Consider the following 22,564-nt stretch of genomic DNA (forward strand, 5'->3'; position numbering starts at 1 on the left):
GGTCAAGGATGGTGTAGCATGGCAGGACGACCCGTCTTGATCCATTCAGGCTGAATGGAGAAAGAGATGAACCTCAGAACTAACACAACATATACAGTGTTACTTTGATAAGAGCAATACTGCAAATCCTAAACTTTAGTAGGAAATGATGATGAATGTCCCATCTTACCATGTATAAGCTAAATTATATGTCATGTTGTGTTAAGTTGTGTTATGTTTTGTAGGTGGCGAGTGAGTGGGTTGTAATACACACTAGAGTACAGCAGAGGGCCCCCTAAAACATAAATATATCCCAAAGTACAAAACCATACAGCAAAATGTTCTCCTTCCTTCAATGTAGTATATTAAACTGAGAGAACTGGCTGAACATCCACAACGAGTTACATTTGTGTAGTGCACTTTGCCTTTTATGTTTAATGCTTGAAAAGCTTCATTTATTTCAAATTCTGCTTTCCATTTTTTTTAAGTATTATAATTTTACAATTACAAACAGCAAAACCAAAAAACGTTTGTGTTCTGCTGATTGGCTAAATATTTTTAATTTGCATTCACAACTGTCATGCTGTATGGTGAATTAACTCTTTAAAGAATAATGTGTTTGTTTTCTTTTTGTGAAAATTGTATTGATTTATTCATAATAATTTGATGTCTCTGTAGTGACACATTGAGTACATATCCTCCTATATATTTGAATAGTTCAATAAAGATTGAAATAAAAAAGTAAATAAAGATTAGCAGAAAGTATGACCCACAAATGCTTTTTGAAACATAACCCACTACTTCCTAATAACATAGATATATAAATCCTAATTAGTAAAAAATAAAAGTAATGTTTTTACATGTTTTAACTATGCTGGTTCCAAATGGGGCTAACTTGATGCTTTTAACATTAGCTAGCTTTGACTTGAATGCTTAGAAACTGAATGATATGATGTTGATAAGACAGCAAGGAGGATTGATTTGACTCTCCCTTTCTTTTCTACAGCCTGTTATGGCAGACAAAGATATAGCTTTGGTGAGGGAGCCGGGTCTCTTTCTCACACTGGGTAGAGCCCTCAGGATCTTCAGGTTCCCAGAGAGCTGCAGTACTGCCTGTTTCCTGCAGAGAACAGACTGCTGCCACTCAACATGCACCTGCAAGACCAATGCTTGATGAAAAGCTGCATTATAAGATTGTACAGTGGGAAATATAACAGCATCTCTGCCTCATAAAACAAATAAGATTACTAGTGCAGAAAAAGTCAATCTTTATACATCATCCTGAAAAAATACTTCTCTGTTACTGCTTTAAAGATTTGATCTGCTCTAACAGTTTTACCTCTGTAAATTAAACGTATCAACGGTATAATATAATATGTAGGTAGATTAAACATTGCTCATTTTGTATGTTATGCTTTTTGGACAGCATTTTAATAAATAAAGCAAAGATTGAAGTGGCGGTTGTTTTTAATGGGTGAAAAAGTGATAAGATGTTGTGACTCGCCAGATATGTTAGGTTTAGTTATGTTTTTACTCTAGTTTTGTGTTTTGATCTTGTCACTTCCTGTTTTTATTTTGAAAGTAATCTTTCCTGTCATTCCAGATCCCACATTTCCTACCTTTGTGTGTTTCCCGCCCGTGAGATTGCTTGGCCCTGCCCTGATTGTTTTCACCTGTGCCCATCCCCCTCACCTATATATAGCCCTGGTGTTTCTTTGTTCTTCTGTCAGTTTGTTATGTGTCATGTCGTGAGCACCTAGGCCTTTTGACTCCTGATACCTACCTTGAGATTGAGACCTTTTGCCAAGTGAGTTTTTGTGTTGCTGTACAACTTAGTTTTGGCTGTTTAACTACGTTCTATTTTTTGAAAGTACGATTTACTTTTTGTTATTAAAGAAAATTCTATTTTTGGACAACTGTCTCTGAGTCCTGCTTTTGGGTCCTGCGTCCTGTGTCTCGCTTCACAACATAAGTGGTATTTGGGACAGCCCTAGTGTGTGTTCAGGGCCGTCCCTCCCTACAGGCCGATCATGCAGGCTGCATGGGGCCTCACATTGCGCAGGGGGCCTCGGCATATGAGCACGGCTTGTGCGCAGTTCTCAACGCAACTGCGCTGGTGGAAATGAGTCTGTTAGCTAAGCGTAGTCCATTGTAAATAATAATTTACTAAGCTGACATTAAGTACTGTTAATATCTTCACAGAAACTTCAGAAGTTTTTCATTTCACTCCTCTTTTAGCTGACATTTAATAAATGCAGGTACATTTTTAGCAGCTATTCATAGTAAATCACTTGTCCCTCCCCCTGGTGCCAGGACCAACATATCCATCTTTAGGCTCAGCAGCCCTGTCCCCCCATAAGGCTTTGCAGTCTTGCCATGCTGTCCATTGAAAGTCAGTTGGCTAGAAAGCTGAACTTCAAGGACTTGATCAATGACGTTGCCTGTAAGAAGGCTAGGCGCCGAGCTCTTGGTGAGTAAGGCTGAGCAAGGGCTCGTAATAACTGTTAAAGGGCAAGGCTATGGTAACAATATTGGATCACACAGAAGATGCATGATGAGAAAAAGACTGAGAACAGGTAATATGGCTCTGATTTAGCACCACCATCAGGCCTTTTCATTTCCATTTCCGTTTTGTTGTCCATTTACACTTTAATACCCGCTTATTTTGTAGTTGGTATGTATATTTAATGAAAAAATCTTATGTTATTTTTTTTTGTTATAGCATTTTATAAATGATAATATTGGTGTTAATGTTCACTTTATTTTAATTTAAGAGGTCATGTATATTTAAGTTATGTTTATTTGGATTTATGCATTCATGTTGAGAATGTTCCATTCAAAAATGTTATTAAAAATGCATTTACACCATAAAAGATGACTATTGAGATCTATTGTCAGGAATGTTAGTCTTATATCAAATAGTGAATTATACTGCAGCAGAATGTTGCACGTCTGCACAGTGTTATATTTTCACAGCTCAGTGTCAGTAAATATTGTGCAGTTAGTATTGGACTACTAGATGGATGCAAGCCTGTACAGGTAGTTATTTAAAGCATAAATGAGTCGGTTGGGTTCTGGAGGTGTGGTTACAGCAATTGTGCTTGGTTGGCGTGGCCAGTGCCTGGTGGTGGGGCCCAATGTGATATATTGTCATGGGGCCCAAAGTGTGTGTGTGTGTGTGTGTGTGTGTGTGTGTGTGTGTGTGTGTGTGTGTGTGTGTGTGTGTGTGTGTGTGTGTGTGTGTGTGTGTGTGTGTGTGTGTGTGTGTGTGTGTGTGTGTGTGTGTGTGTGTGTGTGTGTGTGTGTGTGTGTGTGTGTGTGTGTGTGTGTGTCACATGTTCATTGTATCCATTCCTCTCATAACATCACAGTGACACATCATGGGAAGAGTCCAGTATCGTATAAAGTTGAGAGGAATTTGAGCTGGACTCCACCCACAAGGCTCACTTGTCATATTTGAGGCCCAGTTACCGTAAAGGATGTCATTGTCAAGAATGACAACAATTTTATTAGGTGAGCTAATTAAACCTTAGAGGAATCAGCAGGGCTTTCACATTTGTTGTGAAAAATGTAACCAGTTTCTACACTAGGTCAATTTAAATGTAATAATCACATTCAGTTTGTTGTGGTTGGTTTCACACACCTACCATTATTTTAGGATGTATACAAGTTTACAATGTATAATACAACATATGCAAAATATACCAGAACTGGAATATTTTCAAAAGTTTGTTGCAAGTAGGCCTACACTAAACTAACTTTCAAAAAAAGATTAATAATTGGCTGATTCGTCATCCATTTGTCTCATTCTGTATCTGCTCAAAGAAATGTCTTTCTAAAGTTTTGTTTCTTTCTCACGCACTCACATATTACAACATCTGACATCTTAAGCCTCCCACTCACATTCCAGCTCTAAAAGAGACACAAGATCAGCTCATCATAAACACTATTTGGAACTTGGAATGATAAATATAAATAGTATCATAAATGTGAAGCAAATCATGTATTTCACACACGCACGCACGCACGCACGCACGCACGCACACACACACACACACACACACACACACACACACACACACACACACACACACACACACACACACACACACACACACACACACAGGATCTCCTCCTGCCGTCACCACGAGGAGGCGGGGAAGGTCCACAGTGGAGCCGGGCATGTTCAAACATATCCAGGCAGACCAGCCTACCAACCTCCATGAAGAGTTGTCAGTGGGGCTTGGATTGTATTTATATGCGGACTATAAGATAAACTGTATTGGCTATTCATATTAATGTCGTAGCTAAAACGATACGTTTTCCTGGGGGACACCTGACACCGACAAAGTAACGGATGTGAATGTGGGTAAATCTTGAGCCGCATCACTCCTGAGCAGGCTACTGTGTTCCGGCTCTGTCTGAAGACTTCGCCTCAGTGTGGCCATGTCGCTCCCGGCCAAAGTGATGCGAGACGAGCTGCTGGAGAAGCGCAGCAGCGGGCTCCTCCAGCTGTGGAAGAAGAAGCGCTGCGTGCTCACCGAGGAAGGGCTGCGGCTGCACAACTGCAGAGGAGGCGGAGGGGGGGATGCTCGTAGCTCGGCATGGAGCTCCAGAGCCAAGGAGCTCCGCTTTGAGCGCATGGCCACGGTGGACTGCGTGGAATACAAGCGAGGGCTGGTGTATTTCACCGTGGTCATGGCCACAGGGAAGGAGATAGACTTTCGATGTCCTCAGGAGGGCACGGCGTGGAACGCGGAGATCGCTTTGGCTCTGGTGCGCTATAAGAACCTGCAGGCCGTGCAGACAGGGAGGAACAGGCACCTGTCCACAGCACACCTGGGCAGCACTGGGGAGGATGAGGAGCTCTGAGCTGGTAACGGTAAGCCTTAATCGGGTGGTGATATAATCAAACGTAGCCAATAATTGGTTATTCTATTCATTACAATAAACAAGGATTGTCTTTTGGGGGGGGTGGGGCACCACAATCTCCAAAATCTGAATTGCCTTAGGTTCATCAACGTTGTGTCACTGAGATTGGCAGTAAAAAAAACAAATCAAAGAATCACCTAAACACAACAAGATACATTTCACAAAATACAGTGTTTACCAATTTGCCACCATAACCCCCAAAAAGTCCACTTTCAGTGCAGCCGCTGACATCACCAATATGTTTTCCATCCTGTGGTTGAAGGGGTGCTATAAACAAACAAGGTGGTGCAGTGATTGAATGGAATGAAAACACCCCCACTCTTGGGTAATGAGGTGCCACATGGCTGAGCAGTACTCAAGCCCTAAGTTAAAGGTTATTTACAAGTACCACTTTAGTGTTTATATGTTCCACTGCAGATTTGAAGACGCATCAGTCTGGTCAACAGCCATACTGCACCACAGTCGTCTTAGGACACAAACCCACTCTCACTTCAGGACATAATAACGATGCAATCTGAGCCTCACCAAAATAACATCTGCCTGCCTCTCCCTCACTAGGCAGCCAAGTATTTTTAAACACACACACACACATGCACCCACACATACACACAAGAACTGCCTTCTCTTGTTTTTTTGTAACTAATTTAAAACAAATGGACATATGGGGCGATCAGAGGTTAGCACCCCATACATTTTTGTACAGCTTTTCCGCATGTAGAACACAGGGAGTGCCATGACATGACAACAGCGTTATTTACTGAAACTAGTGACGGAAAATCTAAAATGTTCATGAACTGAGTGTGTAAGTCTGAACTATGAGCTCACAGTCCAGGAATCCACAGCGATGATTTCTTAAGAGAGCTGCAGTAGTCAAGTGCCCAAATTAACTCAGTAGCCGTGGTAACAGTGCAACATAACTCACTACAAATACTCTTTGAAGAACACCATCAGCTGTTGCCCCTGTGTCAGATATATAAAGTTAGAATTAAATATTAAAATACACTTTTCTCTTTTCCTCCAGCCTTTCTACGTCATGGTAGTGAACCAATCAGCGTTGAGAATGGTCGAAAATACCAGATCCATCTGATTGATCCTGTGGTGCAAGGCATGATGGGATGTACAATACTGCCATCAGTGAATGTGGATTAAAGGACCAGGAACTGCCGTCACAGACACTCTTCTAGTCTTCTTAAATGTGCATATTCACGCTGTCTTACAAAGCCTAGGAATTTGATATATTGTAAGCATTGAAAAAACCTCATTGACTGAGGTCCTGCCTAAGGAAAAGATGGCAGACAGAAACTGTGTAGCTGGGACACTTTTTGCCCTTGTGCCTTGATGTTTCCAAATATCTTCCATTTTGGACATCATTTGCCAATGTTTTCCAACGTTGTTGAAAAAGGAGTCACTTTATTTTTTCAGTGTTGCTTTCGATAGAAACATATCGCTGAGTTACTGGCTTTGAAACTGTTTGTTATAGACTGAACAGATCTGCATGCTATTTCTTAAGTTGAACATGAAGTACAAATATTTTGCTTATATTCATTGCACATTGTATTCTATATATTTGCTGAAGCCATACCATATAATCTTAAAAAGATTAAATACATTTGTGTCTGTAATCCTGAAGTCTTCTATTTTTAAACAATGCTTCAGTTCTCTACACAAGAACATTACGAGAGCTAAACAGTCAGCTGCAATTTATTTGAGGTCCACAACATTAATTGCTAAGCTCATCTGTTTCCAGTTGTGGTGTAACCTTGCTGTTAAAGCCTCTGGAAAAAAACACACATCCCCATTCCCCAGACACAAACACACACTCTGGGACAGTGCTGTCTTGTGTGTGTGCTGAAGTCAGGACACCTTTTGTTCAAAACAGTATGGAGGACTAATGAGAAGCACAGTGAGCCTGAGGCATGTGCACACAAACATCCACCCACACATACGTAGTCACCTACAGAAGTCTTATGTGCACACCCAGCAGAACATTTAGCATCAGCAGACTCTCATTAGCGAGGCCTAGTATATATTGTTCGTATAGCAGTGTGTTTGTGAGTTGTGTGTGGCTCTGGGGCTCTGTGCAGGTCGGGAATAAAGGTTTGATTGTGTAGCGACTTCTCGCATTACTGTGGAAAACCCCAGAGCTAGCCACACGGTATGAGTCAGCAAAGGGACCAGGAGCACTGCAAGGATACACCCAGTGATGGATCATTGGTCTGTGCATATGTGTGTGTGTGTGTGTGTGTGTGTGTGTGTGTGTGTGTGTGTGTGTGTGTGTGTGTGTGTGTGTGTGTGTGTGTGTGTGTGTGTGTGTGTGTGTGTGTGTGTGTGTGGTGTGTGTGTGTGTGTGTGTGTGTGTGTGTGTGTGTGTGTGTGTGTGTGTGTGTGTGTGTGTGTGTGTGTGTGTGTGTGTGTGTGTGTGTTACTTTATTTGAAGGAGATCTATGGAAGAGTGTGAGGTAGTGGTTATGTGCAATGTGTCCTTAAAGTCCAGTCCTTCAGAGTGTGTGCTCACACTCCTCAGTGGAATGCCCTCTCTAAACATCATAACTTTTTATCCAGGGTGTCTGGTCTTCTCTGCTGATAAACACACAGACATTGACCTGCAATTTTTATAAACAAAGTCCTAGAACATGAGCTTATCTAGAGTTGGATGAGTATTAGTCGGAAAAGGAGAGACATTAAGTCAAAAAGAAAAGTAATTTGATCAGTCCTTGTAAAAGAGGAAGGTGTGTGTGCGCATACTTCTTAAACAAGGCCCAAAATACAACTTCAAAAATGTTTACCAGTTTTTTCTCAGGCTCTACCAAATTAAGCTGCTGTGTGAGTGTTAAACCACTAGAGGTCTGTCTTTATCCTGCCATGAGAAAAAAATCGTTCTACACACTGTTGATTGGGGATTGTGTGTTTCTCATGTGCAGGTCGCTGCTTTTTTTATTGATATTTTCTGTCATGTGTATCTAATATGTTTGTATGTTATACTTTAAGTTGTATTCCCTTCAATCCACTGACACATACTTTACAAGATACTGTATAAACCTTACATACCATAACACAGTGTGAAATGCATCTTCCTTTTTCTTTTCTTATAAGGTTATTGGACTTTGTTGAACCCTGATCTGTGTGTCTCTTATTGTATAGATGCAACAAATATGGATATGGAAATTGTTCACTGCCCCACACTAAAATATGGAAAGCTATCATGACATGTCTAGCACAATTGAAGTAGGAAAACATCACAAAGTGGCCATAGGCTACGCCCTTGAACTAAAAACCCAAACAAATGAATAAATCCACCACAATGGCATTGAAATATCAAACTATATTCATGTGTGGATGTTACGATCTTATCAGCCTTTTTAATGGTATCAGTCAAATTATGATTTAACATTCAATTTGATTTAATTTGTGAATTTTACTTTTAGATAAATCATGAGCATTTAGTTTGGTCTGTTCTACCTCTATGTAGGCCTACACAAGCATAACGCTTGTAAACACACGTGTTACAAAATCAGAAAACTACCAAACTGAAATTCAGGTGCTTTCACCTGCCAGGGACCCCATTTTTTGTATTTTGAACCAGCTGCAGCTACCCTTTTGTTTCCATTTGGATTACAGATGTTGCACTGAAGTTTCATTTTGTCTGTCAAGAGAGTCTGTCAACATCAGGCAAATGTTGCCAATGGCCTCCCTGCAAGCATGTCTAGCATTTTGATCTGTCCTTCGAGGTTTAGAGTCAACAGCCATGCCAGCAGCTCTGGGAGGCTGCAGTACAGGGCCCAGCAATGCAACAGCTAAATGCTAATGTGCTGACATGCTCACATAACAATGTTAACATGCTCATGTTTAGCAGGCAGTATATTTGCCATACTGGCCATCTTAGTTTAATGTGTTAGTGTGCTAACATTTGCTAATTAGCGCTAATTAACAATGTGAACAGCTGAGGCTGATGGGGAGTGTCTTTAATATTGCAGGTATTTATTTATAAACCAAAGTATTGGACAAAGTCAAAATGTAATCTGATTATCAGGGGGTCATAAATGTTATAAGAATTCATCCTGCGGGGGTAAAGGCATTTGACTCAAAACCAGAAAAAACAACATCACCATGGTGCTAGAGCCAAAGTCATGTTATCATCACATTTTTGTGATTAATCATCTGGGAATCATGCATGTCTGTGCAAACTTCAATGCCAATCCACAAATAGATGCCAAGGCATTTTACTAAACAACAAAAATATGTTGGGGCCAGTGGAAAAAGTAATGGGGATTAGAATGTCTGTACAAAATGTCATGGCGCTCCTTGAAATAGCTGTGGAGATATTACAGAAAGCACAAATTCGGTGAACCAGCAGACCAAAGTTAATATTCACAGTAGCCGCTACTGTGGCTAAAAGTACTGTATAACAACAAAAACGACACCTAATATTCCATAGCACAGGGGTCACTTTCTTCTAAAGCCTCTAATTGAAATCCTTATTGTGTACGCTTTTTGCCCGACCTTATTCAGTGTCAATTCCGCTTCCAGACAATCTTTGTCATTAAAACGTCTACCTTTAGCTCCTGATCTGAGTTGGCTTCATCACTCTTGTGTCGTGCAAATGTCAAATCTCCAGGCTGTAACTGCTGGGCCCGGGTTAACAATGAATCTGTGAGAGACAAATGGAAACAGCGAGATTAGACAGTAAGAGAGATGGGGTTTACTAATTATAGCCTCCACTAACAAAACAGAAAGAGAGAGTGAGGGGTGCAGTTAAATAGAGGGACACCAAATATTTGGCTTCATCTCTTATCTGAGTTCTGCCTCTGCTGCCGTCGCATCTTTCTCTCTCCCGCTTCTGACACAGGTAAGTTCCATTGATAGTGCATTCTGTAAAGCTTTTCAGGTGTGTTTTTAAGTCTTTTATTTCCTTCTGTGCATGAATGGTACACAGACTTAATGGATGGCCATTGTATGTGTGGTACAACCATTTACCTGTAGAAAATGTCAACACTTTCAAGTTTCGTTTAATGGTTTATGCAATGGAAGTCTAGTCTAGCAGGAAGATCAGTAAACAGGAATACATGCAAATAAAGTAAACAGGGATATTGGTAGATTGCTATAACGTTGATGTTGCTTGTCTTCATCCTTTTGGCTGAGGCTGCATCTAACCAATAAGTGCATTAGCCAGAACAATTATGAATTGAAATAACAGAAACAGGTCCATTTATATCTGTAGACTCTCTGTTCAAATCTGATGCTTACTAGAATTTTTCAGAGCATTTTGGGCGTGTTTTTCTTTGCATTGCCAAGTTGGCTGCACCACAGAGGCTCTTCCACGAGTTACTGGCAGTTAATCCCTGATCCGGGCTGGGCACCCCAAAGCACAATCAGCCTCCACAGCTGTCCATCAGATGTCCCCTAGTCTATTTGGGGAGACAGGCCACTCTAAATTCCTCTCTCTGAGATAATCCCGAGTAGAAAGATGGGGATGAGAGACGGGAGAGATGGATGAGGATCGCTATCAGTCTGGAATTTTCCTAATCCGCTGGAGCAGTGTCCTCTCAATATATTTTACCCTCTGTAGACAATATTTCACAAGCCAAACTATCTAAATTAATTTGAAAGACTGTTCAACAATAAGTCTTGATCCTAGTCAAGTTTATTGAATGTTTCATGCACCACAAAGAAATTGTGTTGAGGTGGATATAAGTATCAGAAGCGGTAAAGCTATAGCATTAATACTACACTTTAAGCTTGATGCCGGGATTAGTAGTTCCCATCGTTTTGGTCGGATGTGCTGCTGCTATTTCTTTCATTTAACCTACATTTTACCTTATTTTAACCTTTCCCCTTGTTTAGTGGATCCATTGGTTGGACCTATTGTTTGTAAACTTGTGTCTTATATCTTTACCTAATATTTAACCCTTACTTTTAGCGTATTCTTTTTAGCCAACACTCTTCGCTTATGTATATCAATAACTTTAAAATATTGATTTTATCTATCTACTATCTTTAACCAAACTGTTTAATTTTGCCTGATTTCTAATCAGCGTTCATATTCTCAACATGCGGTGTTCAGGTGTTACAGTTGACTCAATATTAATGTATTTGTTTTAATTTGTAACTGTAATATATATATATTTTTCTAATTAGTAAATTAGTCCTGAACTACTCGTCAATCTTTCTCCAATGCAACTCTACAAGAAACCCTTGGCTGACTGTGACTATAATTGTTCTGAAACATGCAGCAATTAGTTTTGTGAAACATGAAAAGGGGAGGTCACACAATAAAGTGTAGAGTAGAAGTCAGTGTGTAGTTTAGTATGATTAGCCTGCTGACAGCTTACTTACATTTCAACATACTTCACATGAAGACAGAGTGCTAATGGAAAATTATCTCCAAAGGCTGATGAACAAACATTGACAACTGTTCATCGTGAGTGTGTGTGTGTGTGTGTGTGCGTGCGTGCGTGCGTGTGTGTGTGTGTGTGTGTGTGTGTGTGTGTGTGTGTGTGTGTGTGTGTGTGTGTGTGGGTGGGTGTGGGTGTGTGTGTATGTGTGGTCTAGCATTACTATACTTGTGGGGACCAAATCTGTTTACACAGTCACGTGTGGGGACTCGCAACCCAGTCTCATAAAAAAACGTGTAATAACTACGTTGGTCTACAACGTAGGACGTAGTATTTCTACGGAAACGCCTCTGAAATTGTAAAATGCCTACGTTTATTTTCACCATTCATTCCAATGGCTGGCGTCTATGTCACGTGATCTTCACATTTCTCCCTGCAGAAAAAAAAAACATGGCCGACATTCGTTTTATTCTCGGTGGAAAATGCCTATTTTAAGGTTAGTTTGGCGATTAAAATGCCCTTTGATGTCATTTGATGCGAGAAATATGAGTTGTTATTTCAGATTATGTGTGCAGTGGATGTACATGATCTTTAGTTTGCTCGTTATTACGAAGATTACTTCAAGAAATTGTGTCTTTACAACGTTTTCATTGTTACCAAGGTGGTTGCTAGGGACGCTGCTATCGATATTATTTCTGTTATGTTGGGTAAAATGGTGTTATCTTTATTGCTACCCCCTTCCCCGTCAATGTATAGTGTTGGTCCACAGTGCAAACGTATTAGTTTAACAAAATCCGCATCTAAAATTGTGGCATAGTGTGGTGCCGAGAGATGGGAGTCGGAGGCGGGGAATCAAAGGTACAAGCTAGACTTTTATTTAGCATCTCAAAACACATGTAAACAGCTTCATGCCCGGGAAGCGAAGACCGGCGGAGACAGGAAGTCCGGCTCACTAAAATGTCTGTGCAGAACAATACCCTAACCCATAGATCCGTGGGTGAATAATGTCAATCACCACGATAGATATGTTATTTTCCCCTGTGCAATTCTCCATTTACTCAACAATAACACATAATTATCCTTGTGTTTATTTATTTGTTTGATTAATAAACACAAGTTGGAGTCCGTCAGGACCGAGGGTCGGAGCAGCTCATTTGCTTTACAGAATATTACACCCGGAAGTAAGTATTCTCTCCGCTTCGCTTGACAAACCCCGTGATAGTCCTCAAGCTCTGTGATTGGAGAGTGTGCCGAGCGTCGAACAGCACTTGAAATGGGATGGAACCACGGCAGACTGTCCAAAACTGGATTTGAACGGGTGTTTATGACCCCTTCTGTTGTTCATTGATGAGCCTGAAACATGCACTTGTCAAGGTTCAGAGGCACATTGTGCAAATATGGCAGTAGCCATCGATCATCTTAAGATAAGATATACTTTATTGATCCCAAGTTGGAAACATTTGCGTTACATCAGCATGTGTATAGTTGTAAATATGCAGTGGTGTTTATTTGTAAATCATTTAGTATAATCACACAAATTCTGTGTTTTATATTTAATAATTCTGTGTTCTTTATTTATTGATTGTTCAATACCTGACAAGGTCGGAGATGAAAAACTTTGGTCACAGGTTCCTCAACAGTGCATCACAAGACATCTTTCAATATGTGTACCTCCACCATTACATTGTCATATTCTGTACATTTCTTATACTATCTACATACATCTTATAAGAGTATAATACATTATGTATAATATCAGTTAAAATAAGTGCTTCAACATAGTTAACATTGCTGGAGGTATGCACACATATTGATAGATGTCTTGTAATGCACTATTGAGGAACCTGCAACCCAAGTTTTTCATTCAGTGCAGAACTACACTATAGTTGTGTAGGCCTATATGATATGTCAATAAACCTTAGAAAATCTTGAAATCTTGAAAGGGATGTGCAAAATAGTCATTATATACAGTCTTTAATTAACTATTAGTAGAGAATAACGAGTAATGAATATACTTTATAGGGATTCTATTAATATCTAATAATAAAAATAATGAAATTCAATAACATGCTTTAACCACTAGGTGTCCCTTTATATCAGCTGTGCACCTTTATGGTGTAAATACAGCCTATCTACCAATTGGATCAAATAGAGAGGCGAAGTCCCTCCCTTTCCGGGAGCCTCCATGGGACCCCGGAAGCGTAAAATTATACATTGAAGTCAATGGAGAGAGAAAGGTTATCTTTTGATCCCGTTTGAATTGTGCCACGAATGACACATATGATGTTTGTCAATTTAAAAGAATATTTTGCAAGTCAAAAAAATAAAAATGTGTCGTAAAACTGTGAAGTTACACATTTTTTTGTGTGAAACCGCTGAGTGAACTACAGGTCTCTCGTCTCGCACAATACGCGTCACCATCACAAAGACGGCCGTCACGTTAGCAAATTTCACCTGTTTCTTTCAGAATGAGAATAAAAGTATAAAACGAGGTGACTACAAGTCTGGACACGTTGAGAGCTGTACATACACGAAAGGGGAGTTAGTCGGTTCTGTAAGAGCAGCGGGACCGGCTTTACAAGGTTTCGGTGAGTAATATGAGTGCAATGTGTAACGTTAATGTCAGCTAGCTAACATTAGCTAACAAGGTACACTAACGTGTTTTGTTTTAGTAACTAGTTTTCTCCTTAAGAACTTCGTGGTCTCTGTGTATGCTGTGGATAACATTAGTGTTCACAAGAACAAGGTACACTCCCGTGTTTTGTTTTAGTTGCTCTTCAGATTGAAGCGGACAGTTTTATATAGTCTATACTGTATGTGTGATCTCCTTTTACATCTCGTTGTGTCATTTGAGTTTATTTGCTGTGTGTAGATTCAAGGATTTTGGTGACATGAACATGACCATCGCGGAGGCAGTCCAGTTACCATCCTTCTGTCTCCGTGAGGAGGGTGGGTCATACATTCTCAAGGAGAATCACCCATACTGGCACCAGGTCCAAGGACAGCTGCACATCACAGACCGGAGTCTCTGCTACTTTGTTGTGTGGACCACGAAGGAGGCGATCATCATCCTCATCCCCAAAGACCCTGCATGGCATGGAAATCTCCTCCTCCTGGAACAATTCTACACCCAGCATATGCTCCCTGTGTTGGCCAGTAGAGAGGAGGACATTTAAATAAACATACTCTTAACACCCTCAGACTCTGCGTTGTGTTCCGTATGTGTGATGGGGTGTTATGCAGAGGGGAGGAAAACAGGACACAGCAGATTGGGATTGTGGTGGAGATGCTGAGCAGTTATTTAATTGTTGCATGTAATTATTATTATACTGCGTGCTTCTTAGTTATTCCATCTTTTGCTGTAACATGGATCTGTATGTAACTCTATATTTACTTGTTATCTACCACACTTCCTTCTACATCATACACCATCATTATACATGATGGTGTATATAGGATATATATATTTGTATACATTACATATCTGTAAATTGTATAATTTAATTTTTCGTATTTGGGATTGTTGGAAACGTCTTTTTGATCTCTCTGTCTATAAACACAAACTGAGTAAGATTGACAATAAAGTTGACTTTGAAAAATATATATATTCTTTATGAAAATAGTTGACTGTTGGAGAAATTAATCCAAATGAAACGTTGGACTGAACTACAACTACGCCTTTAAATCTCTACGGACTGTTATTCAGTGGGATGGCAAGTTCCTATCTTTAAACATGTATTAGTTTTTTCTCAGAACAGATTTGATTGAAGTTAATTTAACTTTGCCGACCATGTAAGGTCATTATTAAAAAGGTACAATCAACTTGTGACTAAAATAATGATAAACATTTCATTTGGATAATTTACTGACAGAATAAGAAACTCAATGATGCTCTACTCACCTGTTCATTTTTATAAAGTGAAACAGTTGAAATGATAGATTTTTAGTAAACTTAAAAACAACCTTCTCCAAAAGCTATCAAGGAATATACCGAATACTTATTTTAGAACTTTATTACATATTATTTGTATATAGTTTGAATGATCCATAATTGACAGAAGCTTGTGTTTACACTGACCTGTCACTCATATATTAATGTCTTTGTAACTTCAGTAAACCACTACCTCACTAATTTCTTTCATTCATCACGGTTCAGTAAACTAAGTGACACATGAACCAGTTTAATCATTATAATAACGTAGGATTGCAACTCTTTGAAACTGTAGGTGGCTCTTAAAAGAGCCGTTGTGTTTGGGTGTGCTGGTCTCGGGTCAGTCTAAGCCCTCTCTCCGCGGATGCAGCTGGATGTCCTTGGGCATGATAGTGACCCTCTTTGCTTGGTTCATCTTACTGGGGGCAGCTACATGGATGTCGGTGCAGTCCACAGTCATTGTGCAGTTGAAGGCAGAATGGATGAAGGCAGAATGAATGTATTATTGACTCCGAATGAAGCACAACTTCATGTCATACAATACATTGACTTTATTTGTAATTGTGTGAAAACATATGAGCATAATGATTAGCAAGCAGGACCTGCAGGAACAGAGCACGGTGATGGATGGAGCTGGGAAGAGAGAAGAATAAAGAAAACAGATCAACTTCAAAACAAGTTGCCGCTCCTACAGTTTTCTAGTGTGTAAAGATGATTTCACTTGACCTATGCACAATATCACACTCAATACATGTGTGTCTCTGGGGGGTGCATTGTGCCTTTGAAGTATATAAATAATATACCATAACCAAATACTATTACCTACAGTGGAAATCAGGTTGCCAGAGCAGGTCAGTGTGCATGTTCCTCAGGGTCTCAGCAGTTACAGGTGAGGGAAAGGAAATAAAAGAGAAAAAGGTCAGTAACAACACTTTAAAGTAACACAACAGTAACACTTTGAATAATTATCCCTTCTAATAATTTTCTCTCAGTAATCACTCAACTACTGTCTTTCCAACAAACAGATTGACTCACCCTTACTGTCATCACAATGAAACACGTCCAGAAGAATCTGTCATGCAAAGCTCCCTGCCTGCCTTCGACTCTCCCTGACTGCTTCCTTAGCACCCGGTTCATGGCGCAGTATAGGCTACTCTTCAAATGTTTCACGAAATACTTACCATCTACTCTTACTCTTACTTCATGTAATAAAATAATAACTTCATGGTAAGGCTACTAAAAATGACAAGGCTAAGTAATGTAATGCTAACTAACGTGCTCGCTACTCGTCGCTACTAGCTAGGTAGGTAACTTGACTATATGTTCCATGCACAACATGTGCATTACCTGATATGTCTGATCCGGCGACTCCTGGTCCTTTCATCAGACGGCAATCGATAGAACGAGCAAGTGGTTTGATCACTTATGTGATTACAACCTGGTACAAAGCACACATGCATCTTGTAAAAGTGCATTTATTTTTAGCAATCTCTTATTGGAGGGAATAAATCGGTTATGAGATCTTCTTCTTCTTCTTCTTCGCTTTAATTACGAGTCGCAACCACTTGGAGAATTATCGCCTGTGACATCACTTACGCGAGCCAGAATGGGATTTGGGATTTGTAATCTTTGTAGTCGCGTATTTTTCATAGTCTTATATTTCAACAGTTTTACGACAAAATGTGACTTTTTTGACATGGAACTTATTGTTTAAGATTGAGAAACATCATATGTGTAGTTCGTGGCACAATTCAAACGGGATCAAAAGATACGTGTTCTCTCTCCATTGAATTCAATGTTAATTTTTCGCTTCCGGGGTCCCATGGGCCGGAAGTAGATGGGCGTGACTTCGCCTCTCTATATAAAAGTCAGCCGAATTAGTGTTGATACTGCAAGGAGACGCATTGTGTGAAAAGAAATGTAAGATGTTGTTTAATGGTTGATATATTTATGATCCACGTCACGTTTCCAGTGTTGGCGGCAGTTCCTCATGTTTGTCTAGAGGTCTTCTCATCAGGGCTCTATAAATACAGAACTACGGCAGATATGTAATATGTAATGCAGCCGAACCGTGTATTACAATGCTGTTATGTGATGACTTTCAAAGAGAAAAGCAAGCACACTCGGAATAAAGTGTTTTCGGTCTGTTTCCGGTATTTGTTAATGACGATGTGCTGTGAGATGTGAGACTGGAATTGTACAGGGGAAAATAACGTTTCTGCACCATTTTAGATGCGGATTTTGTTAAACTAATACGTTTGCGCTGTGGACCAACACTATACTTTGACGGGGAAGGGGGTAGCAATAAAGATAACACCATTAAACAGTTACACAACATAACAGAAATAATATCGATAGCAGCGTCCCTAGCAACCACCTTGGTAACAATGAAAACGTTGTATAGACACCATTTCCTGAAGTAATCTTCGTAATAACTAGCAAACTAAAGATCATGTACATCCACTGCACACATAATCTGAAATAACAACTCATATTTCTCGCATTAAATGACATCAAAACGCATTTTAATGGCCAAAGTAACTTTAAATAGGCATTTTACACCGAGAATAAAACGAAGTTCGGCCATGTTTTTTTTTTTCTGCAGGGAGAAATGTGAAGATCACGTGACATAGATGCCAGCCATTGGAATGAATGATGAAAAAAAACGTAGGCATTTTACAATTTCAGAGGCGTTTTCGTAGAAATACTACGTCCTACGTTGTGGACCAACGTAGTTATTACACGTTTTTTTGTGAGACTGGGTTGGACTCGCTTCCCTTATGGGGACAAATTGGAGGTCCCCATGAGGGGGATCATTAATTTTAGGGTGAAGACTTGGTTAGGTTTAGGATTAGGGTTAGGGTTAGGCTAAGGGTTAGGGTTAGGCATGTGTTGGTTATGGTTAAGGTTAGGATAAGTCTCTAGGAAATGCATGTAAGTCAATGTAATGTCCCCTGAAGTGATGCATACATGGTGTGTGTGTGTGTGTGTGTGTGTGTGTGTGTGTGTGTGTGTGTGTGTGTGTGTGTGTGTGTGTGTGTGTGTGTGTGGTGTGTGTGTGTGTGTGTGTGTGTGTGTGTGTGTGTGTGTGTGTGTGTGTGTGTGTGTGTGTGTGTGTGTGTGTGTGTGTGTGTGTGTGTGTGTGTGTGTGTGTGTGTGTGTGTGTGTGTGTGTGTGTGTGTGTGTGTGTGTGTGTGTGTGTGTGTGTGTGTGTGTGTGTGTGTGTTCTAATCTCATCTGTCTCCCCTTCAGTGAGATCTCATCAGCAGGATGCCTGAGCACGTGTGAGTAATCAGGCTTTATGGTCTTATTTTAGACACAATTACAAAACAAATATTTCTGAGCTTGGTTAAGGATTAATCTTTGGTTTTAACTTTCACTTTAATTATTTTCCCATTTTCTTTTACAGACAAGAGGTAAGACCAGTTGTATCACCAACTATCTAAGTATTTCTGAATGCTAAAACTACTAGAAACAATTCAGTCAATGACATTTTAAGCTGCAAGTGAATATTTAACATTTTAATTTGCAATGTCCTGAAATACCCCCTATCTAGAGGAAGCCGAAGATCTCCGCTTCAAGGAAGTTGATGCTCAAGGTAAGAGGGATCAGAGATCAAGTAATACATGTGTTTGACCACAAGGGAGCAGCAGAGTTGCAATTTTCGAATGTAACAAATAAATCTGAATATCCAGAGTATGTGCTGAAAGTCCTAAATGTTTCAAAACATGATGTGCTGATGTGCTTTAGCAGGGAAAATGTTAGAGGAGTCTGTATGACAGAACCATACTGTATGTTGATTCCTATTTGTGCAGAGTATGATGGTGGCAAAGGCCAAGGAGGAATTGGAACAGGAAGTTGTTGTCAAAGAGGAGGAGAAACAGAACTATCTGTCAGAGAGAGCTCCTCCGCTGAACACCAGCGGCCTGAGCCTCGGACAGCTACAGGTGACTTGTCAGCAAATTCCACAAATTCTCCCACATCCATTTTCATTCTTTACTCCCTCCACTGGCTCTTTCATAATTCAAATCCAGTAAAAGCCGATAAAGACTGATTCACTTACAAAGCTGCTTCCTCTACAGATCTTCAAACACCAATACACGTAAAAAAAGATGATATCCTGCAACTAAAACTGGTGTCTGGTTGCGGTGGTGGCCACTTTCATATAAAACATATTTTGAACGTTGGTTGTTTTATGTGTGTATAAGTACAGGAACTCTGCAGAGATCTCCATGCCAAAATAGATGTGGTGGATGAGGAGCGATACGACATTGAAGCCAAAGTGACGCTCAACAAACGGGAGGTACACATCACTTCTTCTTCCCATTTCCATGTGCTTTGGGCAGAACTGGAAATCATATAATTTAGCAGAACTGTAAACATGTGAAAATCCTAAAGTACTAACTGTAATTACCTTTCAATTATTTGTTCTTGGTTCAGATCAAAGACCTGAACCTCAAGGTTTTGGACCTCAGGGGGAAATTCAAGAGACCTAGTCTTCGCCGTGTTCGGGTGTCTGCTGACGCCATCCTTCGCTCGCTGCTGGGCTCTAAGCACAAAGTCTCCATGGACCTCCGGGCTAACCTCAAATCTGTGAAGAAAGAGGACACTGAGAAGGTGTGTGCAGAGGGAAACAAAAGCATACAAGGCATCTTACTGTTTCTGATACATATGATGTCAGCACAGAAAGTGCCATTGAACACCTTAAAAGTGTGTTCATGTGTGTGTAAAGGGTGTGTTTGAGATACGGAGCAGTAGGCCAGTGCAGGGCGGCAACCATGTGTGAGAGGAGGTACGATAAGACAATGATGCCATTGTGCACAGAAGAGTAGCTTCTGGGAACAGTTCTGCTCCATGGTCAGGGTGTGTGTGTGTACTTGTGCAGATTACCCAGTGCTGGTGTGTTTCTGTGTGTGTGCCTGCATGGATATGTGTGTCTCTGAGTGAATTAGGTGATGTAAACCAGTTATACTACCACAGTAATCTCAGGGGATTTCCAGGTGACAACATAGGCCTCAAAGGCTTAGACTCAACAATGATGAGAAGATTTCCTGACCCTGCTCTAACTCACAGTCTCTAACAATCTAATGTAATCTGTCTACAGAAGAGGCCAGTAGAGGACAGCGACTGGAGGAAGAATGTGGAGGCCATGTCAGGGATGGAGGGAAGGAAGAAGATGTTTGATGCTGCTAAGGGTCCTGCTTAGTGAACCCAGACGGCATCTGAATCAATTATATATCCAGTATATTGCAGATTATGCATTTCTCTTTAATGCTTTTCATTTAGTGTATGCTTATTTAGTTAATGCTCCCTGAAAGATTTTCCACACTTTCCTTAACTGTTTGATGTTCAGTAATAAGGTGTTAAAATACATGTAACTATGTGCCATGTGCAATTATTTGTGATTTTTCTCATAACTGGTATTGAACTTGTACCCCAAAGATTTAAAAGCTTAGTTCATTCCCAGATCTCCTGCATATTTGTAAGTTAAAAAAGGCTGCTTGTATCTTTAGATGCAGATGTGGATACTATTGTCAACATTTTGTATAGCCATTAATACAATGGCCAAATAAACCTGCAGCTTTGATGATCTTGCTTGGTGAAAAGCTGTAAGTGAAGGCTATAGATTAATGAACTGTAAACAAATAATATTTCCAGTGTAAATGTGTGCACAATGAACAATGGCTTCCTTAATAAAATACAACTATGGGAATCTTCTCCCTTGCAAGGTGATAGTCTCCTTGTCCGTTTAAGATGAATTATAATTCCTTTGAAGATCCCCTGACTTTTCATGGCACAGTGCACATGTAGTGAAATATGAGTCAGACTCCAAGAAATTGACTTCGGAGGGACTTCTTTGAGACAGCATATTTCTACCGATGAGCATGTTTCTGTAGCTGTCCACACCAGCAACCCGTTGAACAGTCATCTTTAGGCGCTGTCTGTTTTGCATGATCATAAAGCACATCCTGGAAAGTGCTTCCATAATGGTGCTTTAGTCATTATCGCCTTATCATGCTGTATGCAAAGAGCCTGCAGTAATCGTGTATCGTTTAATATTTTTTGTTTCTCTATGAGCACTGCAGCAACACACACCTTAGTCTACACACAAAGACAGCACTGATGCATGCATGATGACATGTAAACTAACCCCGTCAGATAGCATTTTAATGTTCCGAGCTTTAAGCCTTTTCCAAAGAGGAGTGAAGCAGGTTCATACTAGCCCAAGCAGCCCCAACAAAGGATCTGTATTCCACCAAGAGCAACACGTTATCTATAATTTAGTGGGAATGCTGACACAGCATTCCAACTATCTGTTATGCTACGCACAAAATTATTTATTATTCCGCCGGGTTATTTTGCGCTGCTTCTCCTCCCACATTGAACATCGCAGAAACTCCGTTCAAACATCAAAACGTTCAGCTCTGTCGGAAATCAATGGGTATTTCTTTTATCCTTCATAACTTTCATAATTCCAGAGATACATCCCATAATACATCCCATTTGTAACATGGAAGTCAATGGAGAACTGTTCAGACTTCAACAATCTTCCTGCAACTTCAACTGCTAACTGCTCCTTCTTCAACTGCTAACTGCTCCTTCATACTTTCACTCAGAAACCTCATTCCAACTTTAAAATGTCACACATCTTTCTGACATTATTCGTGTAACACAACTTTAAATCTGATTCTTACTTTTAGAGATATTAAACATTTTTCAGACCTTGGTAAAGAGGCCTTCTTCAGATTTTAGAATGCGTGATGTCACAGCTAGAGTGGAGGACAGATTGAATTTTGCCTTCATATTTTATTTTTAAACCTGCCATAATTCCCAAACTCTACATTCCTGAGACATAATTTCTCATGACAAACGTAGGAAAACATCTCGTAGCTTGAAAGATAAAAAAATAAAGCAAAATAATTAAACAAAATGCCTCTTGAGAGCATGAAGTGACAACATCTTTCAACATGTCTCCATTAAACTCCATTGTAAGTTCAGCCTCAACTTTCCCCACCACAGCAGCCGCACACCTTTAGTTAATCTGCCAAAAAGGTCACATTATTAACCCGAAAGTACACAAAAAGTACACTTCAGATGCTTAAGTTCCTTGACATGCTTCACGCTTTGAAATTTCACCGATATCTGTTACGGTTCTTCAACAAAACGTTCACATGTAACAGGTTTATCTCTCATTCAGAACAATGAAAATGCTTTCCTCTCACTGATCACCATGGAAACCTTTGATCTCTGGACACGTCGTTAGCTCAAATATAAACACCTGTGTCATGGAACACGATGATGTCATAACTCCAATTGACATAATTAGAGCAGCAGACTAATGACGTGGTCACTGGAGTTTAACAGACTGTCTCAGCCTATTATTTTCCGT

The 22,564-nt window shown here is 40.0% G+C and overlaps 2 protein-coding genes across 2 annotated transcripts; both read left to right on the plus strand.

Annotated features, from left to right (window-relative positions):
• Positions 1-4,149: 4,149 nt before the first annotated feature.
• phlda3 (pleckstrin homology-like domain, family A, member 3) lies at positions 4,150-6,533 on the plus strand. Its single transcript, XM_034088141.1, has 2 exons — positions 4,150-4,861; positions 5,933-6,533. Exon 1 carries the CDS (start codon positions 4,426-4,428, stop codon positions 4,849-4,851), a length of 426 nt encoding a protein of 141 aa, XP_033944032.1. The 5' UTR covers positions 4,150-4,425; the 3' UTR covers positions 4,852-4,861; positions 5,933-6,533.
• A 3,140-nt stretch (positions 6,534-9,673) lies between these two features.
• On the plus strand, positions 9,674-20,868 carry tnni1a (troponin I type 1a (skeletal, slow)). The gene is made up of 8 exons (XM_071203610.1): positions 9,674-9,757; positions 18,427-18,458; positions 18,584-18,620; positions 18,731-18,772; positions 18,990-19,121; positions 19,388-19,477; positions 19,615-19,791; positions 20,279-20,868. Exons 4-8 carry the CDS (start codon positions 18,764-18,766, stop codon positions 20,378-20,380), a joined length of 510 nt encoding a protein of 169 aa, XP_071059711.1. The 5' UTR covers positions 9,674-9,757; positions 18,427-18,458; positions 18,584-18,620; positions 18,731-18,763; the 3' UTR covers positions 20,381-20,868.
• The last annotated feature ends 1,696 nt before the right edge of the window (positions 20,869-22,564 follow it).

The sequence above is a fragment of the Pseudochaenichthys georgianus genome, chromosome 7, assembly GCF_902827115.2.
Source record: "Pseudochaenichthys georgianus chromosome 7, fPseGeo1.2, whole genome shotgun sequence".
NCBI classification, from domain to species: Eukaryota; Metazoa; Chordata; class Actinopteri; order Perciformes; family Channichthyidae; genus Pseudochaenichthys; species Pseudochaenichthys georgianus.